This window comes from Brassica napus, chromosome C4 (assembly GCF_020379485.1).
Source record: "Brassica napus cultivar Da-Ae chromosome C4, Da-Ae, whole genome shotgun sequence".
NCBI lineage: Eukaryota > Viridiplantae > Streptophyta > Magnoliopsida > Brassicales > Brassicaceae > Brassica > Brassica napus.
This window is the reverse complement of record NC_063447.1, coordinates 11794364-11817113: the sequence shown is the minus strand read 5'-3', so window position 1 is coordinate 11817113 and position 22750 is coordinate 11794364. Positions and strand designations below refer to the sequence as shown.

The following is a 22750-nucleotide window of genomic DNA, read 5'->3' as shown; positions in this document are numbered from 1 at the left end:
AAACCGGTTTGAACAGCTAATCACCGCTTGCTGAACATCCAAATCCACGATTATTCAGGTTTTATGGTTGCTAGCAAAACACCAGGTCAACGACAACAAAACACACGAATGTTCACTTCTCTTCCTTCCCTTAGTCTAACCTCAACATGTAGATAACAAAAACGCAGAGTAAATGTCTTAACCTATGAAACGAAAATTACTCAAGAAGCTTTGTTTATGCCTTATTCTTGCTTGTTGGCCTTTAGGGCTGGCTAAGATGAGGGACATCATTCTTCCTTCACACGGCAAGAAAGAGTATCAGGTGCAGGTGTTAATGGATGGAAACTTGTTGAAGCTGGAGGCAAAGATCCAGGTGGAGTTCACTAAAGTTCGTTTTGAAGATCATTGATCCTTTGTAAAAGTTCGTTGAGATAATTGATTGCGTCTCATAGTATTTATGATCCATCTATCTGCAAATGGACAGGCCAAATAAAGGCAACAAACATGACACAAAATCTCTCCAACTCTTGAACACTTGCAAAAACCAAGAGACATCAATTACCAATCATAAACTCTCGTTCAGATCTGTATTTTCTTTTCGAATGACTAAATTAGAGAAATAGTCACAATTGTTGTGACGGATGTGAGAAGATACAGATTAACAGATTGATAAACGATAAAGAAAGACATAGAGATTTAACGTGGTTTACCCTAACGGATACGTTCACAGGCAAAGAGAGTATTATTATTGATGGAGGCGAATTTTCAGAATACACTTCGTGCTACAGAATAAGGTAAAACCCTAAAAGGTATATATAAGAAAGTGTTTAACGAAACTTTCTATTTCTCGGATTTTGGCAAGGAGCGCCCGCTCCAAGCTGCAGGGAACGCCCACTCCATGTCGCAGAGCGCCTGTTCCAGGTATTAGGAAACACCCGTTCTCTGCCAGGTATTAGGAAACACCCGATCCATGACGTCTGGATCACCTGTTCTTTGCCAACTCAGAGATTCAAGGCATATTTCAACAAATCTCCACGTTGACTTGAATCCTCCATCATCAGATGTACCAGAACGCACTTCTTCATGCTCAGAATACAGATGTACCAGACTCTCTTTTTGCCTCAGATGTTCCGTCGAACTCATATGTCCGATGTCCGTCGGACCAGATCAGATGCCCTCACTTTGAGCCAGATGCCCCTCAGGGCCAGATGCCCATTAGGGCCAGATTTAACAGCTTGAGATGTTTAGCAAATCAAGACAATGCTTGAGCTTTCTGTGAGGAACCGGCTTAGTGAACATATCCGCAGGATTATCAGCTGTTCCTACTTTCTTCACTTCAATCCTCTTCTCATCTCTCAGAAAATGGTATCTTACATCGATATGCTTGGTTCTCTCATGATGAACCTGATCCTTGGCTAAATAGATAGCACTCAAGCTATCACAGAACCCAGTAGCCTAATCAGGACGAAGACCAAGATCACTGACCAATCCTCTCAACCATATCGCCTCCTTAGCAGCTTCTGTCAATACCATATACTCTACCTCACTAGTAGACAAAATCACTGTCGACTGCAAAGTCGCCTTCCAGCTCACAATAGAACCACCCAAAGTAAATATGTAATTAGTCACAGATCTTCTACTGTCCACATCTTCTGCATACTACCAATCAGAATAGCCTATAACCAGGCTCGGATCCTTGTCTCCGTAGACAAGATCAACATCAGATGTACCCTCAAAGTACCAGAAAATCTCAAACTCAGAATTCATCACTTTTAGCTTCTGAACATCACACATCTTCTTGGCAGCTATCAGCTTGTCATCTACATACAATACCGGGTAGATATAGGAAACATCCTCCACCTTGCTCATCTAAATACAACAGTCATGAGGACTTTTGTCGTAGCCCAAACTGACCATATAGCTATCCAACTTCTTGTCCCATTGTCTAGGAGACTACTTAAGTCCACAAAGTGACTTCTGAAGCTTACATACATAGTCTTCTTTTTCAGGAACTCGAAAACCATCTGACTGAGTCATGTATATCTCCTTCTCTAGCTCTCCATGAAGACACACTTTCTTCACATGAAATTTCTCAAGCTTCCAGTCCTGACGTGCTACCAACACTAGTAACACTCTGATGGAAGTATGTCTGACCACCGATGAGAATTTCTCATCGGAGTCTACTCCCGCTCTCTGAATGAACTCTCTTGCAACAACCTGAGCTTTATACTTAACTTCTCCTGCTGACGATGATGCTCCATCCCAAAACTTGAAGACCCACTTGCATATAACATCCCTTCTCCCTGATGGTAATGTGATCAGATCCAATGTCTGATTCTTCTCATGAGACTCCATCTCATCTTCCATTGCAGCAAACCATTTCCCAGGCGCATAACTTGAAATAGCTTCTCTGTAAGCAGACACCTCGCAAGTATCCACTTCCTCTGCAACCTGTAGTGCATGACCCACGATATCTTCAAACCGATATCTCTCTGGTGGCCTGACATCAACTCTCCTTGGTCTCTTTCTAGCACAACTGCATTTTTCAGACCCAACAAGTTGATTTTCAGAATTAAAAGACTTTGGCTTATCGTCTGCCATCGATCGCTCGATCCCTCCCTGTGGATCGATCGATCCCGGGTAATCCGACTGGATTTCATGCATCTCCACTTGCTTGTCAAACCCCTCTGATTCAGTCCAAAACCTCTTCTCCAAACTAGCATTTGAAAGCATGCACCTCGCTCTCTCCAGCAATGTATGGTTCATTCTCTCTGCTACACCATTTTTCTGTGGTGTATCCCTGACTGTAAGATGCTTAGTAGCTCATGCATCCTTACAAAACTGACTGAACTCTGATGAACAGAATTCCAGACCATTTACTGAAACTGTAGAACCTTCCAGCAAATACAAAGTATAATGAATGAAGCCTTTCAGAACCACATCTGAACCCCTGTAGACACTCAGAACTCCATCTTCACCTGAATACTTGAAACCTCTGCTTTCCAAAAAAAACTAATTGAGATCAAGTTCTTGGACATAGATGGAACATGTCTAACTCCAGTCAACGTGCAGACTCTACCATCATGTGTCCTTAGCTTAATAGAACCGATTCCTGCAATATCGCAAGCAAAGTCATTCGCCATCTTGATCTTGCCATCAGTCACTTTCTCATACTCTGAGAACCATTCCCTCCTTGGACACATATGATAAGACGCGCATGTGTCCAGGACCCACACATTTCTAGGATGTGTTTTTCCATGAGCAACCAGTACAATATCATTATCAGACTTAGTTTCATTCTCGGCTACAGCAGCGGAACCAGCTTGCTTCTTCTTCTTAGGACAATCTGATTTCCAATGCCCTTTCTCTTTGCAGTAATTGCAAATATCAGTTGGTTTAGGTCCGCTTGAAAACGAATTTTTGTCTTTCGACCTTTTGCCTTTTTCCAAAGTTCTTTCCACCACCTACAAACAGCCCAGAAGCTTGGTCGTCTGTACCAGAACCTGATGCCTTGTGTCGCAACTCCTGCTATGAAGTGCCGACCTGACTTCCTCCAAACTCATTGTATCCTTACTCCCTATGAATGAGTAACAAAGTTCTCATAGGAGTTTGGTAGTGATACCAACAAAATCAGTGCCGCATCCTCATCCTCCACCTTAGCGTCAATATTCTTCAGATCCAACATAATGGAATTTAGACTGTCAAGATGATCCTGAAGCTGTGTACCTTCCTGCATCCTCAGAGCGAAAAGACGATGTTTTAGAAGTAGCTTCTTAGTCAGAGATTTCGTCATGTATAGACTCTCTAACTTCGACCACAAATTAGCTGTAGCATCAACACCAGAAACTTTGATGATGATCTCATCTGCCAGACACAACAAAATTGTTGAATATGCCTTCTCTTCAGCAACCTCCATCTCTGCAGTAGCAGGTTCAACTTTCTTCCCTGACAAAGGTGCCCAAAGACCTTGTTGCTTCAGCAACACCTTCATCTTGATTTTCCAGAGACTGAAACTGTTCCTTCTAGTAAACTTGTCGATCTTCATGTTCATCTTAGACATCTTCTCGCCAGATTCAACCCGAAGCTTGGATACCAGTTTGTTTTGACGGATGTGAGAAGATACAGATTAACATATTGATAAACGATAAAGAAAGACACAGAGATTTAACGTGGTCCACCCTTAACAGCTAAGTCCATGGGCAAAGAGAGTATTATTATTGATGGAGGCGAGTTTTCAGAACACACTTCGTGCTACAAAATAGAGTAAAACCCTAAAGGTATATATAAGAAAGTGTTTAATGAAACTTTCTATATTTCTCGGATTTTAGCAAGGAGCGCCCACTCCATGCTGCAGGGGACGCCCATTCCATGTCGCAGAGCGCCCGTTCCAGGTATTAGGGAACACCCGTTCTCTGCCAGGGATCACCCGATCCATGACGTCTGGATCGCCCGATCCATGACGTCTGGATCGCCCTATCTTTGTCAACTCACAGATTCAAAGCATATTTCAACAACAATGTTTAAGTATTCACACTTGCTCTACCAATGAAACTAAGTACATGCTTATGGTACTGGTTAGCAACAGATTGGTAGCTAAACAATGCGTAATGCAAGAAAAGATAAAATGACTTACAATATTAATATTTCTTCTGTGCCCAGATATTTTTGTTCAAATAGCCAAATTTGAGTCCGAGCTTTCTGCATGACAAATATAAAAAAAGTGAAAAACCAAACGAATCAGAAAAGGCACTGATAAGTTAAAACATTTTCAAATCCATTGTTTTGGAGCTTACATTTTGAAGAAACGTACAATTCAAGTTATGGAGCCGAAAATTCAATAAAAGAATACAGATAAAGTAATACCAACAAATAGATGAAAGAGAAAATATCCTAGGAAACGTACAATTAGCTGGATCATAATCCACTGGACTTTGGTGCTTGCCATGGATGACCACGTTTTGAGATCTCTTTCAAGCTTCTGAAAATATGAGAAAAATATCTAAGAGGACCAAATCCTATATCAGTGAGACGACAATTAGTGAACCCATCCCCTGATGCACCTGTTCGAGAAATCAAGCAGAGAGGGGATAAGAAAGATGAGTCGTCAAATAAAGTCGTGGCAGCGTAATCTCTCAACCAATATCTAAATCTCCTAGATACTGAGTCTCTCAGAGATTGATGAGGTCGACATTCATGTAGATGTTCTCACACAAAACCATCTTCTTCAATTATTATTATTAGTGATATGTCTATTGTGACTGGAAATACATATATCGTCATATGCGAATAAATAAAGAGAGGACTCACGAAAATCTAAGAGTAGATATGGATGGAATGTTGAACGGTTTGACTCTCCAGGATTGATAAAAAAAATTAAAGATAGCTGATGGCTCCAATTTTATTGGTCTGATTAATTAGGTGTTATGGTCGATTCAATTGGAGAGAGTGGGAGGAGCAGTGAAGTAGACATTAATGTCGCCGACAGACAATAACTACAGACGTTACATTGGCAACAGCCGGAGGTAGAGAGTAGTGAAGAGACACAGGTCTGGCTGTAAAGAGCCACCAGCCAGAAACAGCAAAGCCCGAAGAACATGTGGACCAAATGAAGGAAAACAATAGAAGGCCAGCATATTACTCAGCAGTCAATGAAGCCCACACTTTAAACTCAACACGCAGAAGCTATTTCAAAACCGCAGCAAGTAAGTGTCATGTTTCGCCTTATGGAGAGAAAAATGCCTATTTTATAGTATTAGACTAGGTAATAACCCGCGCCTTGCGCGGAATGTGATTATTAGCTTCGTTATTTTTTAATAAGAAGACATTAATCTGTTTAATCTGGATATCGGTTCGGTTTTATGTTGTTTTTTTGGTTTTTAATCTCCTAAAATATAACTATCATTTTAAATAAATATTTATTTGGTTTGTTCGGTTAAAATGTTTGATTTTTTGTTTTTTGTTTTCCTGTGATAATCAAAAATTACTATTATTTGTTTGTTTTCATGTTATGAATCTTAGATAGTCGTGATGTCGAACCAATGGTTTCATATTATAGTTTCTAAACGGATAATAGTTTAAAAAAGAAAAAAAAATTATTAAGACAAATCATTTTACTACAATTTGGTCGATAATGAGAGAAACATTAAGAAAAAGAATATTTTAACTTTCAAAAAAATAGATATTTCAGTTGTGGTAAATACTTAGTTATACGGTGCTCACGTCAATGTGCACATGTATATGTATGTAAAAGTATATAAAGATAGTTGATAAATATATAAAGATACTGTTAATTAATATTAAATGACATTTTTTTCAAAATAATACATGAAAAATAAATTTCTTAAAATGAAATTATTTTTAAAAAACAATATTGTAAAATTTATATAAACTATAATATATAACTTATATATAATTCTTTAAATATATGTATATATATATATATATATATGCATGTAACAGATAAAATTGGATATTCGTTCCTATAAATATTGATATTTTTGATTTACTTCTATTTTTTTACGGATATTGCATTTTAATATTTGATTTGCGTAACGTATATCCGGATTTTTCGGTTCGAATCAAAACGGATAACGAATCGAATCAAAATTTATGAAAAAATTTCCCAGTTCTATTCGTAAACAGTAAAAATAACGTAAAGAAGAACCATGCATGTGAGTTTTATATTAAAAAATGTAAAGTACATAGTATGAACGTATTTATTATAATGTTTGGCTGAGAAGCTCTCTACATGTGACATGTGTCCATTTTAGTGTGAACGCATTTATTACAACGCTTCTACACGTGACATGTGTCCAGTTTAATGTGAACGCATTTATTACAATGTTTCTCCTTTAATATATCAATACTATTAAAAGGGAATGAGTCCTAAAAAAATCTACCTATTAAAGTTGTTTGGACTCTTTTCTTTTATTATATTTTGGTCTTACTTAATATTTATTTAACAATACAAGGTAATTTGATACACATATCAAATTTAATGGTTTTGTCAATCTTATTTATTATACAACATAACCCGGTAGACAAAAAAGGTATACCATATATGCTTGACTAATAAAAAAAAGTTAATGGTTACAACTAATGGTACGTAAGTTTTACGGCAATCATTTTTAATCACAGAAGGCCACCATCAAGTTGATAATGCCCAGGTTCTAAAATGCGGCCGATTTGGACGTTAACTCGCCGTACAAACGCTAATCGGTAAGGAACTGTGATGTTTTGCACTAAATGGACCAAAAACGGATTTCTTACCAAAAAAAATCAACTTTTTTTTTATTTACATGTTTAAAATTATGTCTTAAGTTCAAAATCTATTATGAATGAGAGAAAACCTAAGAAAACGAGTAAAATCAGATAAGAATTGTAAAAAAAAAAATCAGATTCGAAAATTAGGGTTTCTGCTCGACATAGCCAATGAAGAAGACGAGGACATTATTGTCTTTTTAGGTTTATTAAAGAAATAAAAAAATCCAAAAACGCAGTTAGGGATATCGAACCGTAGACTTGTTCTACATGGGCGCTTAAGGAAAAGCCGATGGGCTATGATCCACATTAATGATTTCTTTACAAATCAGATCCAAAAATTAGGTTTTCTGCTCGATATGATCCAAGAATTGTATCTATTTACTGTTTAAAGGGAATTATTTTGAAAAATCTACTTAAACAAAATTGTTAGAACTATTCATTAACTAATTATTATTTCTTGGAACTTGGTCCCTCGTGTGTATTCCTAAGCATGCAACCCGTCCATATATATTATTTAATTCTTTATTGTTTATACTTCTTGATTAAAACGAACTACATACCCGACTTAATAAAATATATATAATCTTTTCATGATGAACCCCCTAATAATACAATTAATCATCCAGTTAAAAACATGGTTCAAAAGTTTATTTAAAAAAATATATATATTATTACTCTTCATTTTATGTGATACACGTTTTTCTGAGTTAATTTTATCTCTCAACTTAATTATTGTTAAGCAATAATGTTATGTTCATGATCTATAATATTCATATATTAATTATTAAAGTGAGTAATCATATGTCGTTAAACATATTTTACCATGTCATCTTACATTATATAGTTTGAAATATTTACAAAATTAAATCTACCAATTAAATCTTTGGTCATATCAATTTAAAAAATGTTACTCTTATAAGATAAAAAACAAAATATAATGAGAGAGTAAGTTTGGGTATTCATGTAGATTCCTTTCTATTTGGCTTTGAAATCTAAACATTTGGATCCAAATCGATATTTGAATTTTTTTGGTTCGTTTTAGGTCGGTTGCTTTCATATCTGGGTCTGTTCGGAATTATAATTCAAATACATGTAAAATAGTTGTAATATTTGGATACGTAATAGGTCTAGGTCGGTTCAGTATTTAACATCTGAAAAGATTAGAAGTACCCGAAAACCTGAAAAATAATTTGAAACTTGAAAATATCCAAAGATCCAACAAATATCCAAAATATATTCATACAATTTGTCTAAAATCCAAAAAAAAATCTGCGTTTTTTGAAGCGCGGGTCAAAATTTAGTAAGGGATTGTATACTAGTATTCTACCGTAAGGGAATTGAACATGATGAATTTATTATGTTAAATTGTAGATTTTGTAGCCAAATTTATTACTGGATTCATGGTAAATTTGTAATACTTCGCAAGATTTGTGGACAACAAACATACTTGAGTGCTATATAATAATTATAACATTCTCTAATTTTTAGAACAACAAAGTTATAATAATATTCCTCTCAAATTCATTTATTTTAAATTCACTTTACTTGGTTGCAAGGTTTGTGTAGTTTTATTATATTTCTCTTATGATAGTTAGAGTTTTAGTTTCCGTGAAAAGTATGCGTAAATATCAAAACCTAACTCATGTAGTGTAAATCATTACTTCATCAGTAGATGTGAATTAAACAAACACACTCGTGATCGATGTATTTAAATCAAACATAGTCGATATTCAATTTTTTTTAAGGATAAACTCGATTTTCAGCTTCATATAATTCTTATCTACTTGTTTTTTTAAATTTACAGCCGTCTACTTGGAACATATACATACTTTTTGTTTCTTGTGCCAAAAAGTCACAATAGTATGGAAAATCCATTTGAACTCCAACTCTAATTCTTCGAGAGTAACTTTTGTAAATTTTCTCAAAATCCAGTTTTATTTGAGCACACAATATGGAAACCATTAGAGACACAATTTTCATTTAGTTTAGTGTGTAAATCCTGCAACATAAATATTTTTTTTTATAATTAAAAATTAGTAAAATATGATATTTATACATGTAGTTCCACTTTTATACTATTTTCTGTAAAGTGTTAGATCTTTTGCTCTTTCCACATTTTTTTTAATCTGCACCAGTTAAAATATGAGATAGGATTTCTCGGTATTTATTATATTTTGATCCATGCTTTCATTGTGCACTATTATTACATTGTTAACAAAAATTATGTTGTAAGAAATTATAACTTTTGTACATAGTTTACATATATTTTAATTTCTGTGATTGAATTTTTATTTATTATATTTTGATCCATGCTTTCATTGTGCACTATTATTATTACTAGAGACGCTTGCGGGGATGTTGACAAATATGTAGTACATTTGCTCATATGCGAAGTTCTTTTACCAAGACAAATTCTTGGTCCAGCTTACATACACAGTCAAAGAAAAAAATATAATCAAAAGACAACGTCTTATACTCTTAGGTACATACATAGCTTAATTGTCCGGGAAAAAGTGCACAAACATGAAAGCTTATGAATTTGGATGGTGTCCTTGAGCCATCTCTCTGGCTTGACGTTTTCAGCATATAGGTTATCCTTCCCATTGCATAGGCCATGTAGTAGACATTATCCCCTCTCTTCACTCTATCCATCTGGGAAGTATGTCACAATTTTCTACAGCTTGTCCTTTGGTAGGAACGAAAAAAAGATTATAAAAACGTTAAATCTTCATTGGTGTGGTTCCATTAGCTCTTAAAAAAAGTTCAATCACAAAAGAATCTTTAAAGGAGTTGTAATTTTTACCACAGCCATGGTTTAGAATCACAAAAGAATCTTTAAAAGTATATTTGGGAGCTTTTTCCTTGCGGGTTGGTTTTTGTCTGATGTCACCTTTGTACACAACAACCTAAGATACGTACGATCACCTCAAGATTAAAATAACAATCACAAGAGAACAAATTGTAATAGTAATCACTAAAAAGTAAGAGTACAGTGTCTGCAGCACTAACCGATAAGAGTGGTTGAGGATCCAGAGAAAACATGCTTTCACCTCACAGTTTCAGTATTATCTCATCTGCTTAGTCAAATAAGAATAATTAAAATTTTCTGCAGAGTTAATAATGCTATATATCCTATAATTTTCATGACCAAGCAAGTAATTGTGGAGACATGAGGCAAATTTGCAGAAGCTATTACTGCTTCCTGATGAGATGGGAGAATACCTTGGCTGCTTCAGCGAAGGCCACAGCCACATCTTCAGGGTTTTCTGTCGTGATAGCTTTCTCATCTATGTCTGCAGTCTTTTAACCATACGTAATCCAATCCATCCACTTGAATATATTAAAGTCTCGAATTCAACAATGAATCTAAATTACTCCCTACTTGTTTATGTATAATGGCGCGAGTAAACAAAGAGAATCACTGCCAAGATAGTGAAATAACATACCATTTAAGGCATAATCTGTTTCTTTCGCCATGGGTTGAGATCCCAGAGTAACCTGATTCGTCTAAATAATAAGAAGGATATGTTTGCATCAGTAGTAAATTTCCATTCGAGAATCAAAGTAATGTATAATATATCAATACAATACCAAGGAGTAGTCAGTCGGCTGGAAAAAAAACTTAAACACATGCTTAGTATGAATGTTTTAGGGACAGTAATACGATGAGGCTACTCTCAGACTTATTATTTGGCAATAAGACATCATCGGCTTTACTTATCTGATGATGCAATAAAACGTTTTCACTATGAAGAACCAGAGAATTAAGTTCTTTTTTTTTTTTTTGAAAAAGGCTTCACACGGGAAAGCTGAATATCAATGAATATTAAATTTTATATGATAGGCAATGTGATCTCGTTGCATTGTACCTTAAAAGGGAGAATCAATACCACCGATGTTTGGAGTGGAGGAAGATGCGGTTGCAACCGTCACAGATCCAGCTGTTATGAGGTTCAGTTGGTGTCCTGCTCCGCCAACAGAAGAGCTCTCACCCATGGCGTGTACGTTGTAGCCACCACTACTTACAGGACCCTTGTCGTACAGAAGGGCTATAAAGATGTGACCACCGATGCTTACGGGAGCATCTGGTTACAATCCGCCCCTAGCCGCAAAAAAAAAACGCTTCTGGTTACAATATCTTCTCATCAAGGAGGAGCAGAATGATTCCCATGAATTCAACTTGCTTCTTGATGTTTTTCGAGTCCCAAAAAATGGAGGAGACGATCAACAATGATCTGGGCAGATCTACCGAGTCGGAGGTGAAGAGATAACGACAGGGGAGGTTTAGAGATGAGAAGAGAAGCCGTAGTTTTCCAGATGATGAAAAGACATAACGGCTGATTCAGTTCTGTAAGGAAGTAAGGGAACGGTGAAGCCCAAATTTCGGATGAACCACAAAACGCTACGTTTCATGCATATATGTGCTGCTGTGTTTATAAACCAGACCCAACTACAATCTAATTAACATCAAACTAAACCGGCCCAAACTAATAACCTATTCGATCTAAACAAACCGGAGATTAAGTGGGATCCACAGACTTTATGAAATGCATATGTGGATAGCTTTAGGAGAGGCAAAAGTGCCCAATATATATACTAGTGTAGATCAAAAAAGAAGGCCAAGAACTATACGATGTAACTAATTAACTAATCTTCTTTATCAAACTTTCACATTCACCAATATTTTGGCTTTTGTGTTCACATTCATCAATTTATTTTATTGGGGGGGGGGGGGGGGGGGGGGGGGGGGGGGGGAGATGATGAGATTGAAATAAATTTAGGCCGATTGGATTTCAGCAGTAAATTGATAAGCTTACGTCTCTTTGAGGAGCATCAGAATCGATAGTAACTGCCAGAAGTTGGAGGCAGACCATGAAACGATGGTAGTAAGTCACCGGCGAGAAGATATGTTTTACTTTTAAAAATGGGCCAGTTCTCAATATTATCAGCCCACATAATTGGCCCGTCAAAAGTTTGTGTCGAGTAAACAATAGTCTGACGTGGCCACTAAAAGCTTTCTTATTCGTTGATTATTTTTAATGATGTGGCATAGCTCAGAGGGCTTCATATTCCCCTTTTAGTATTGTAAGATGATTATGAAGTCTTGTCTGATTAATAATGTTAAAGAAAGATTTTTTAAAAGTCTTCTGTGATTGATAACGTTAAAATATTTCTTGGTATGTTGTATCAATAATTTCAATGATGTTAAATACTTTTGGTAAAATAATATCGTAGACATGAACCATTTTTACTAGACTATTTTCATTAACATATCTTCAAGTTTACAAAAGAATCCAAAACTAAAAAAATATATATACAAATCACAAAACAGACAATAAAAAAAACTGTTACACAGGGTGCTAGAGATCATTTCTCGACATAGATAAGTTTGGACTCCAGTTGATATCATCCCTTTGTACTATTTTGGGTAAGCATCCATGCATGCAAATTAGGAAGACTTTCGGGAAGATTTCCTGAAAGACTTTCGATAAGTCTTCTAAAATCTGACTCAAACCTGAAAAATATGCATATTTAAAAACGTTCAAATGGCTTCAAAATGGAGAAAAATTTCGAAAAATAGTTTTATTCTTAAATAATAAATAAAACAGTCACATTATATTGAATCTATAAATTTTTAGAATCTAACATATAAAACACAAAAAAATACATCTCCAAAATTTATAAATTTACCTTTAACTGAGTGAAAGATGAGAATCATGCAATGAAAAACCTAGAAAATAAGATAAAATAGCGAGAAAGACATGAACAAAAAAAATAAGAAATTAATATAAAGTTTGAGTTTTTCAAGTTCAAAGAGATTAGAGAGAGATTAGAGAGTTTTAGAATGAAAAACATTACATTTCTGTTGCTTCCATATGAGAGGAAGAGAGCGAATGTGTAAATTTTCTTGATATAAAGGGACAAAAATTCTAATTAGGTTAAACCTTTTCGGTTCAGAATATAACATAAGATGCATTAGAAGAGTATGCATTTTATGTTAAATTCTGAACCGAGACATCTTCCAAAGTCTGACTCAGATCTAAAAACATTCATATCCAAAACGTTAAAATAGTTTCAAAAAAAAAGAAAACTTTTCAAATATTTTTATGCTTAAATAATAAATAAAACAGTCATAGGTTGAATATATAACTTTTTTATAATCTAACATATAAAACACACAAAATATATATCCAAAATTTATAGATTCGTCTTTAAAAGAGTGGAAGATGAGAACCATATAATAAAAAACTAGCAAAAAAAAGATAAATTAGTGAGAAAGACATGAGACAAAAAAAAAGAGAAATTGATATAAAGCTTGTTGTTTTCAAGTTCAAAGAGATTAGAGAGAAGTTGGAAAATTATAGATTGAGAAACATTACATTTTTATTGCAACCATTTAATAGAAGAGAGAAAATGTGTAAATTTTATTTATATATAGAGACAAAATTTTTAATTAGGTTAAATATTTTCGATTCAGAAGACTTTCAGACAAGTCTTAGATTAGAAGTCTTCTAAACCGTAAATTTACTATTCGTCCGAGAAGATTTCCCAAAAAAATCTTATAATGCATTACATCTTCTAAACCCTCAAACAAATAAATAACTAAATAGCAACAAACACTTCATTAAACTTAAAATTAATTTTCAAATTGTTTAATATACACAAAACTAAACAAATATAGGTCAAACTATTATTTTTTTTTAAATTTAAGATTCCAAAACCTAACCCCAAAAATACAAACAATACAATAATATATGTTACTAAACCCTAAACCAAAGATTATCACGACTCAATTTGTGTTCACTCATCTATGTCGAAAGCAATTCATTTTTACTAGATCTTTATTTATATCATTTACAAATATTTAAAATTACATGAGTCCAATTTCTCCCCTATAAATTTTTTTTTTATAAATTATCTTTAGGATCAACTATATTAGAAGACTTCCCGACTAATCTTCTCACATAATATTTACAAAATCAAGTAAGACTTCCAAAGGTTATATCCGTTAAAATCCATAAGTTTTTTTGTTTGATCATACGGGTTTGGTTGTAATTTCACTAGCATTTTTTGTTACTTTTGCATTTGATTGAATTTAGTGTCTATTTTTACAGTTAAAATCAAGTTTTATGTCACATTTGACATTTTCCCCTTGATGATATCATAAACCATACCATGACAGTAGACCATTTTGATAAATGAAAGTAATCCGTTCATCCGGTTTGTGGTATATGTGGAAAGATTTAATAAAATTGATTTGACTACTTATATCATCAAAGTGTACTTACTTTTTCGGTCACATGTCCATTTAGAATTCAAAAGTTAAGCGTGCTTGAACTGGAGTAGTAGAATGATGAGTGACCTATTGAAAAGTGATTCGTGTTATCCTACAAGTGAGGCTAGAGCAAGGGGAAAGGTCATGTGGATGTGGTGATTGAAGAATCAATAAAAAAGACTTCTAAGCCCCTGAAAAATTAGCGCACCATTCATCATTCATAAAAGGGTCAACGAGCCGAGTAAACGAGTGTGGAAAGACGATTAGCTATGGACAGTTGGAACGTTACAAATGGTATCAGAGCTTGTTAAAACTGTTTTAATTAGATGGTCTGATAATTAATTAACGTTCGTTAATTATAGCTTAGTGTATTTAATGAACCCATTTAGTTTCCCTTACATTACATATGTTTGAATCTGTTAAATATTAATTGGGCAGTAATATAAAATAATACAATTTGTTGTCTAAATTACATCGAGTTAGTTACCGATTCTTGGCAAGCTCCAAAGGTGCACAAGTACATTTAACTTTAGCAAATTTTACTAGGTTTAACGTCAGTTTTATATTGAAAACAAAGGTTCTTGCAAACTCTTATTATGCCTACAAATTTATAACATATTACAAAGCTCATTTAGTTCACGAGTGTGCTTGATGAAACAATTTAGTTCCCCTGACGTTACATATGTTTCATATAATAATCTGTCAAATTTAAGTGAACATAAAATATAAAAGGGGAAATTTGGAAAATACTCTGCAAATAGATTTTATTTTGAAAAATACACTGTGTTTTATTTCTTTTGAAAACTACACTTTTTGTTAATTTAAATGACTAAATTATCCTAACAAAATATATATAATTACATTAATAATTTAAATTTAATATTTTGAAATTGTTTTAATTTAAATGACAAATAGTAAAAAAAAATGAAAACAATCATAGTTGAAGTCTTTGACTTGAAGACACAATCTTTTGTGTAAACCAAAAAATTTCATGTACTTGGGAACTTAGCAAATTTTGATCTAATGCTATTGTGCTTTATAAGTTTTGAATATTTCCCCTCTGTTGAAATTTTGAACATACTCATGACTAATGCAACAATTTATGACCTCATGAATTTATTACTTAATGGAGAAATGTTTTTTTATTGCGACAAGTTCAGTGTGATGGTGACTTTTAATATTTAATATGTAAAATCTTACATAATGCATTAGGAAAGTGATAATTTTTTTCCATAATAATTTCTGTTTATATAAGATTAATAGTTTTTTAAATGATAAACATTGAATTTTTAAATTATTATTCCAATTCTATATTTAAATTATTAAATCATTAATATATCTTACCTCAATAGTTTCTAAATTTAAATTTTTATAAGATAATATTTAACTGAAATTGAAAATGTCTTTTTACATATAGGACAAGTGTAATTTTTAAAAACAAATTAACTAAAAGCATTTTTTTCAAATTTGATAGCATAAACAGAGTATTTTCCTGTGGAAGCCCTAGGGGTGGGCGTTCGGGTATCCGTTCGGATCGGGTATTTCGGATTTTTGAGTATTTCGGTATAGAGGTGTAAAACTCGTTTGGATATTTCTGTACTTCGGGTCGGGTTCGGATATTTTTAGTTCGGGTTCGGTTATTTCGGATCGGGTTCGGATATTTAGATTTTGAAAAAAACAAAATTAAATTTTCATTTCTCAAATTTCTTGTATTTAAAAATATAACTTTCACTTAACTAATTTTTTATTTTTAATAGATTGAATGGTTAATAGATTTGGACATAACATTTTGAAACTAAAAAGACATTAATTTGGTTATTGTTTTTAAATTTTGGATTTAACTTTTTGTTAATTCTTTAAATATAAAATTTGACATGCATTTTAAGTGAGTAGCAAATCATTTTCTCCGTAATTGTATGTATATCATATGAACTTAAAATATGTGTAGTATCAATATAAATATTTTATATAAAATGAGAGATGTAAACTAGAAATATAAGTTTAATTATACGTATGTTCGGTTATTTTTGGATATCCATTCGGGTTCGGATATTACCCGTTCGGGTTCGGATATCCAATCTTTCCTAATTCAATACCCGTTCGGATATTCTGCTACTTCGGTTCGGATTTCGGTTCGGGTTTTTCGGATCGGATTCGGGTGCCACTTCGGATATCGGGTAAAGTGCCCACCCCTAGGAAGCCCCCTTAGTCCAGTGGTTTGACTAAGAGTTCATTAATGCTTCTACACCAGGAGGTCTGGGGTTCAAACCCCAGAAAACACAAATTATGCAGATCATGGAGAAAAAAAGTTACAAGAGGTCTTCAGCATGGTTCAAGGGCGTATCATCGAACATGGATCTCATAGAGCGGCTCGGATGGTAGAATTGTCGGCTGTAGAATCGTCTATGTAATATTTCTCATTGTTGTAATAGCATAATTAATCAGACGTGAAAAAAAAAACAGAGTATTTTTCTAATATAAAATAATATAATTTGTGATTTTAATTACACAGAGTAAATAATATAACCGCTTCTTGGCATGTGCCAAAGGTGCACACGCACTAACACCACATAGTATAATTTAGGCAGATTTAAATTAGATTAAAGTCAGTTTTTAAATCAAAAAGTTAAGGTAATTTCTGCATTTTCTTATTATAATTACAAAATTAGAACATATTACAAAGCCCATTTAGTTCATAAGTGGTAAAAAATTTAGTATCAGTTTGATTTTATTTTTAGAAGTTTAAACTTAGTAAAACATTTTGAATTTGGACTTTTTCTTTATCCCTCTGTTTTCGCCGCCAAAAATTTGCACACTTTTCTCTTCTATCTAATGAGCCATTCAATTAAAATCCTTTTGAATATCTTATATATATCTGTCAGTCTCAACACATCATTTATGAAAACCACCCTTTACTGAAAAACAATAAAATCTAAGAGAATGAAATTTTCATATTCTCTATCCAAACGATTTGTTTCCCCTATTTTGGCTATGCAGTTCCTCATCATACATAGTGTTTCTTCATTGAACCTTACCAATGAGTATCTCAACCACAAATGCTTCCTTGATCAAGGGATATATAATACTGGAAGTGAGTACGAGGACAGCCTCAACATTATTTTACGTAGTGTTCGTACTGGTAGTTATTATAAGAACGGTTTCATGCGCACAAGCAAGGGTCGTGAACCTGCTCCTGATGCTGTCACCGTCATGTTCCAGTGTCGTGGTGACTCTTATGGGTCTAAATGCCGTACATGTGCCGACACCGCAGTCGCAGGGGTAAACGAGCCGTCATACATTTAAATATAATGATTACGTTTTTGAGGTGTTATAAAACCTTCATTTGAACAAAACAGAAATGACTACATGAAACAAAAATAAGATTATGGTTAACTAAAAAAATATCAAAGATATGGATGGGATAACTATCAAAGATCTAGATCATATATGATATTCGCTCTATCCACTCTAAATATCCAGATATTTGTAAGATCGTATTAGTGTGATAGTATAACTAAAGATAAAATTAAATTTTATACAATTTTTTTTATTTTGAATTATTTTATAGTATTATTTTTATTTTTTGAAAGATTACATTTTATTTTGAAATATTAATTCCATTTTAGATAAATATCAATATCTAGATATCCAAAAATCACATGTCTAGATATGTATAGTTATAAAATGGATCTAACGGATCCTCGATACCCTGAAATTTCTGGATATCCAAACCACTCTCAACCCTGGTTATTTAGACATCACAACTTATCATAAGTGTTGTGTAGAAACCAAATTATATTGACGATGTTTTTATTAAATGAGCTAATAGAGGTTGCAAATAATTTATACATGTCTGGTTTCTTTAAATCCTTAAATTTTAAAATTTCTCCTAATCATAAAATAATCAGTTATTATACAAATAATTAGGAGAAGAAAGCTTTCACTGAAATATTATTTCATCTTTTAAAATGATACAAAACATATATGGGTTGACAATGCAGTTTCGTAGAAGATGTCTAAGGAACAAAGGAGGAATAATATGGTACGACCAATGTTTTCTCTGGGTTAGTGCAATCGGTGAAGACATGCCAATCAATACTAATTACAAGAATATTTTTTCTATGTACAACCCAAATAACGTAAGAGGGGATGCAAAATTGTTTGCCAAGAGGGTGGTGGATTTTTTCTCTGAGCTAACACTTAAGGTTGATAAAAATACCGAAGTCGACTCTGTCGTCATATTTTACGCAGAAGGGAAAAAGAAGCTTGGGAAAAATACATTGTATGCAATGGTGCAGTGTGTAGAACTAACAATAGATTGTAAAAGTTGTTTGACATGGAGTATCGCAAAGCTTTTCAAAAACGACGACATTAAACAAGGAGGGAGAGTTTTGGGTTCGAACTGTGAAATAAGATATGAGCTATACCCTTTTATTAGGAGTTAAGCATTTTTTATGGTGGTGATGAATACATCCGCTTCATAATTTCCAATTATGTTTTAGTTTTGTTTACTTTTTTTTTGCTCAAATTTAATACATATATTAATAAATAGAGTGTTTAAGAAACAGATCCAAAGAAATTATTGAGAAGATCAAAATTGATTATTATTTTTGTTAAACAATGATTTTCAACTGGCTTGGAATTCTTGAGGCTATTATTCAATGGAATTGTGTTTCATCTTCAGTTTCTGATAGCTTTGCTTTTAGTGACTTCAGCCGATTGCTGATATAATTATGAACTAGATTTTAACCCGCACACCCGTGCAGGTAACATTTCATTTATAAATATAAAATTTTATATTATTTTGTATATAATAATTTATGATAATATATTGCTGTCATTTTAAAAATAACTAAATAGATGATATATAGTTTTAAATATTAAAATTTAACATATGTTAACAATTTTATTTTTTGTAAAAATTATTACATAATTTATGAATATTAATCATTTTAAAAGGTGAATGATATTTTAGTCACTTTAAACGGTGAATGATATTTTATTTTTTTATCTTAATGAAAGTATTTTTTTCAAAATATATTAGTTTACCAATTCAACATAATTTTAATATGTTTGCACAAAAAAACATAATTTTAATATGTAATTCATTAATTACTTCTATTTTAATATAATGTAGAATATACTTATAAAATTTATAAAATAAGCATATAATTTCATTATTTTGTTTATAATAAAAATTTAATTAAAATTAATTTATAATAATATTATACTACTAATTGCGAAATTAATCAGTGCATTAATTAAAAGAATATTTAATTTTTTAAAAAGATTTTGTTAGATTTTTTCTCAACAGATTATGTTATTCCTAAAATTAAAATTTAAATTTATAGTTAAAATAAATTTATTATTAATATCCTTATAATTATTTAGAAATGTTGTACATTAAATAAACTAATGTAAACAAAAAAAAAATTGAATATATGGACCTAGACTTCTAGTATGACTATTTTGTAGTAGATAAAAATAGTACTTCTCCTTTAACAGAGAAGATGATGTTTGCGAACTCTTTCACCAAGTGACGAGGCTGCTGGTTTTTAGTGCCATTGCATTCTCTTGAGATCCACTATATGGTATCTTGAAAAGTGAGTTTACAAGCACCAAGTCATGCTCTTTTAACCTAATACCTTTTATTGTACTTACATGTTCTACCACTCGGGGTTTATCTTCTATTAGCAACTCTGATAAGAACATGTCCCATAGCTTATGTTAATTTTAATTCTGTTAAGAACTTTTAACTAAAGGAAAATTAAAAATCTAGCACCATAAGTGGAAAATTTCATCATCTAAAGCTATGTGTTATAGAAAATGACATATATTGCATTGGTATTGAGTATCAAAATTGAATTTTAAAATAATAAAAAGTCAAAACATGTGTTGAAATATTATTGAATGTTTAAATATTATTGTCGAAATATTATTCTTGAAATATTATTGCATGTTAAGTTTCGGAAGAAAAATTATTTGAATTTAATTTGATAATGAACTAATTTATTTTTATTATATTATATATAAAATTTTATCATTTTCAAAATTTTAAAACAGAGAAGGTTTCATTTAATTTTGGTATAAAATGTACTTGTTTAATAATTATTTTCATTTCATAATTTGAAATTTTTGTTAATAATATAAAATAAAAATTATAAAAATATTTTTAAATTACGTAAAACTTTATTTTAATTTAATCTCAGACGATAATTGTTATTTTAATTATTTTATATCTATCATTTTTTCTATCGCAATTTTGTAAACGTCATAATTTCATAGAATTGCAAAACAATGAACTTTTCACCTAACTCTCGTTACACCATTTCGTCGTTAGAGAGAGACTCGACACTCCTTAATTGCGAAGTCACCTTGAGGATTCTACTCCCACAATTGAAGCTTCAAGGATCTTTTGGCTGGTCTGATACCAATTGTTGGGCTTTTTTCAAGCTCATGTCCAATTCTTCTGCGAATGATTAGTATGATATTTTCTACTTTGGGCCCGGAGGCAAAGCTCGCAGGGATTTGGTTTTGGGCACCTTTCCAAAAGTCTCGTACTAATCAGAGTTAGACATCTGTTTAAATACTAGACATTATTTGTCTAAATTTTCAATGTGAGACTTTGTTTGCATTCAAAATAGGAATAAAAATCAAATTTCATTCCAATGATTCTTTTTGGAATAAGAAAAAAATAAAATAAAGTTACAAAACATTCATGAATTAAAAATGCATGTGCATGAGGGGGAATGATATGGAATAAAATTCCATATTTTTTATTCATAACTTTCATTATTCCATTCATATCCGTCCCATTTTTAAATTCTTCTGTTCATTTTTATCATTCCTCGACTTGGCTACCTATTATAGCCTACATTAGCTACTATTCACACCAAATAATCTTACCCCGTCTTGATAAGATTCTTGCTTAATTTTCCAAGAGAACTAATTTTCCAAAGGTATGGTAGTAACTGATTGTTACAATGGCTAACCCCTGGTTGACTTTTTCTCTCGCTTCCCCTCTGGACCCAACGGCTCCGGCCGGCAATCTTAGCCGTCCTCCTCTCCTCCCCGACCCCCCTGATCCCGCCAACTTCCCTCCCCTTCCTTCCTCTCGCTCTTCCCCCCCAAAACCCTCTGTCTGTCCTTCTTCTACTGCTTCAGTGCCCACTGCAGGTACTGTTCCTCCTTCTTTCTCAACTCAAAATACTATTCCGGATTTGGAGACTCATACTACCTGTCCTGCTCCAACACCCCTCCCTATTTCTTTTACTACTCAGCTTCTTGCTGCTTACTCATCATCCATCCTTCCCCTACCAGACCAAAACCCTAGATCTGACCAAAAACTTAGATCTTCTTCTACCGACACAAACTCTGCTCCACAAATCTCCTCCTCCTTCCCAAACTTTGGCATTCTCCCTATTCCTATCACCCCTCCCCTTGCAAGTGTCCCACCTGTTGCCCCCCTTCCTCACCCCTCGCCATCAAACACCCCTCCAATCCCTCAATCCTCTACTTCCTGGGCTTCTAAAGCCAAGGCCAACACTGACAGAACACTAAAAAAACTGTCTCCTCAAACATTCTCTCCAGAAGGTGTCCCTAGAGTCATCATTCCGGATGAGGTATATCGTAGAGGAGCTGAACTCCATAGGGACTTTGTTGTCTGCAGATTCTTTGGGAGAGTTCCTGCATATAGCCTCATACAAAATGTTCTAAACTATATGTGGGGGAAAGGCAAACACCTAGAAATCCACATGGTCCCCACGAAGAATTCAGTGCATGTGAGAATCCCAAATGACTTTATCAGAGAGAAAGTTCTTCTGAAAAGGCTCTAGTATGTCGATACTGCGATGTTCCATGTATCAACAAGATCGGAATTCCCAGATGGCTTCACCCCTTCACTCAACAAAATCCAACTATGGGCTCACCTCAAGGGTGTCCCGTTTGATCTCATCTATACTGAAGGTCTGAGTCACATTGCGGGTCAAATTGGGGATCCAAAGGAAACAGACGACTGGACCTTAAGCTTAACTAGCATAAGTGTTGCCCATGTCAAAGTTGAGATAGACACTACCATCCCTCTACCTAAGATCGTGGAGGTGGGAAGATCGGATGGTACCTTTGTAAACGTTGAAATTGAATACCCTTGGGTTCCACCAATTTGTGCCCATTGTAAGGAGATTGGTCATATCCAGAGAAACTGTCTCCTTCTTCCACCTCCTGCCCCGCCCT

General features: G+C 33.4%; 1 protein-coding gene and 1 long non-coding RNA gene across 3 annotated transcripts; one reads left to right on the top strand and one right to left on the bottom strand.

The window, feature by feature from the left end:
• Window positions 1-9598: 9598 nt before the first annotated feature.
• LOC106451142 lies at window positions 9599-11658 on the bottom strand. Of its 2 annotated transcripts, none has more exons than XR_001289507.3 (6): window positions 11112-11658; window positions 10689-10749; window positions 10465-10542; window positions 10252-10316; window positions 10046-10148; window positions 9599-9928 (listed from the first exon to the last, which is right to left on the bottom strand). It is a non-coding gene; the product is annotated as an uncharacterized LOC106451142 (long non-coding RNA). The 2 variants fall into 2 exon arrangements; XR_001289508.3 differs by having other exon boundaries at window positions 10465-10589; window positions 11112-11653.
• A 5750-nt stretch (window positions 11659-17408) lies between these two features.
• Window positions 17409-19151, top strand: LOC106454714 (putative cysteine-rich repeat secretory protein 35). The gene is made up of 2 exons (XM_013896830.3): window positions 17409-17797; window positions 18520-19151. Exons 1-2 carry the CDS (start codon window positions 17459-17461, stop codon window positions 18961-18963), a joined length of 783 nt encoding a protein of 260 aa, XP_013752284.1. The 5' UTR covers window positions 17409-17458; the 3' UTR covers window positions 18964-19151.
• Window positions 19152-22750: the final 3599 nt, after the last annotated feature.

What these genes read in the sequence shown, in the direction of transcription:
- LOC106454714 (XM_013896830.3), top strand. Translation starts at nt 17,459, where the DNA reads ATGAAATTTTCATATTCTCTATCCAAACGATTTGTTTCCCCTATTTTG. An exon ending in CCGACACCGCAGTCGCAGGG is followed by an intron (nt 17,798 to 18,519) that starts GTAAACGAGCCG and finishes TTGACAATGCAG; the next exon opens with TTTCGTAGAAGATGTCTAAG.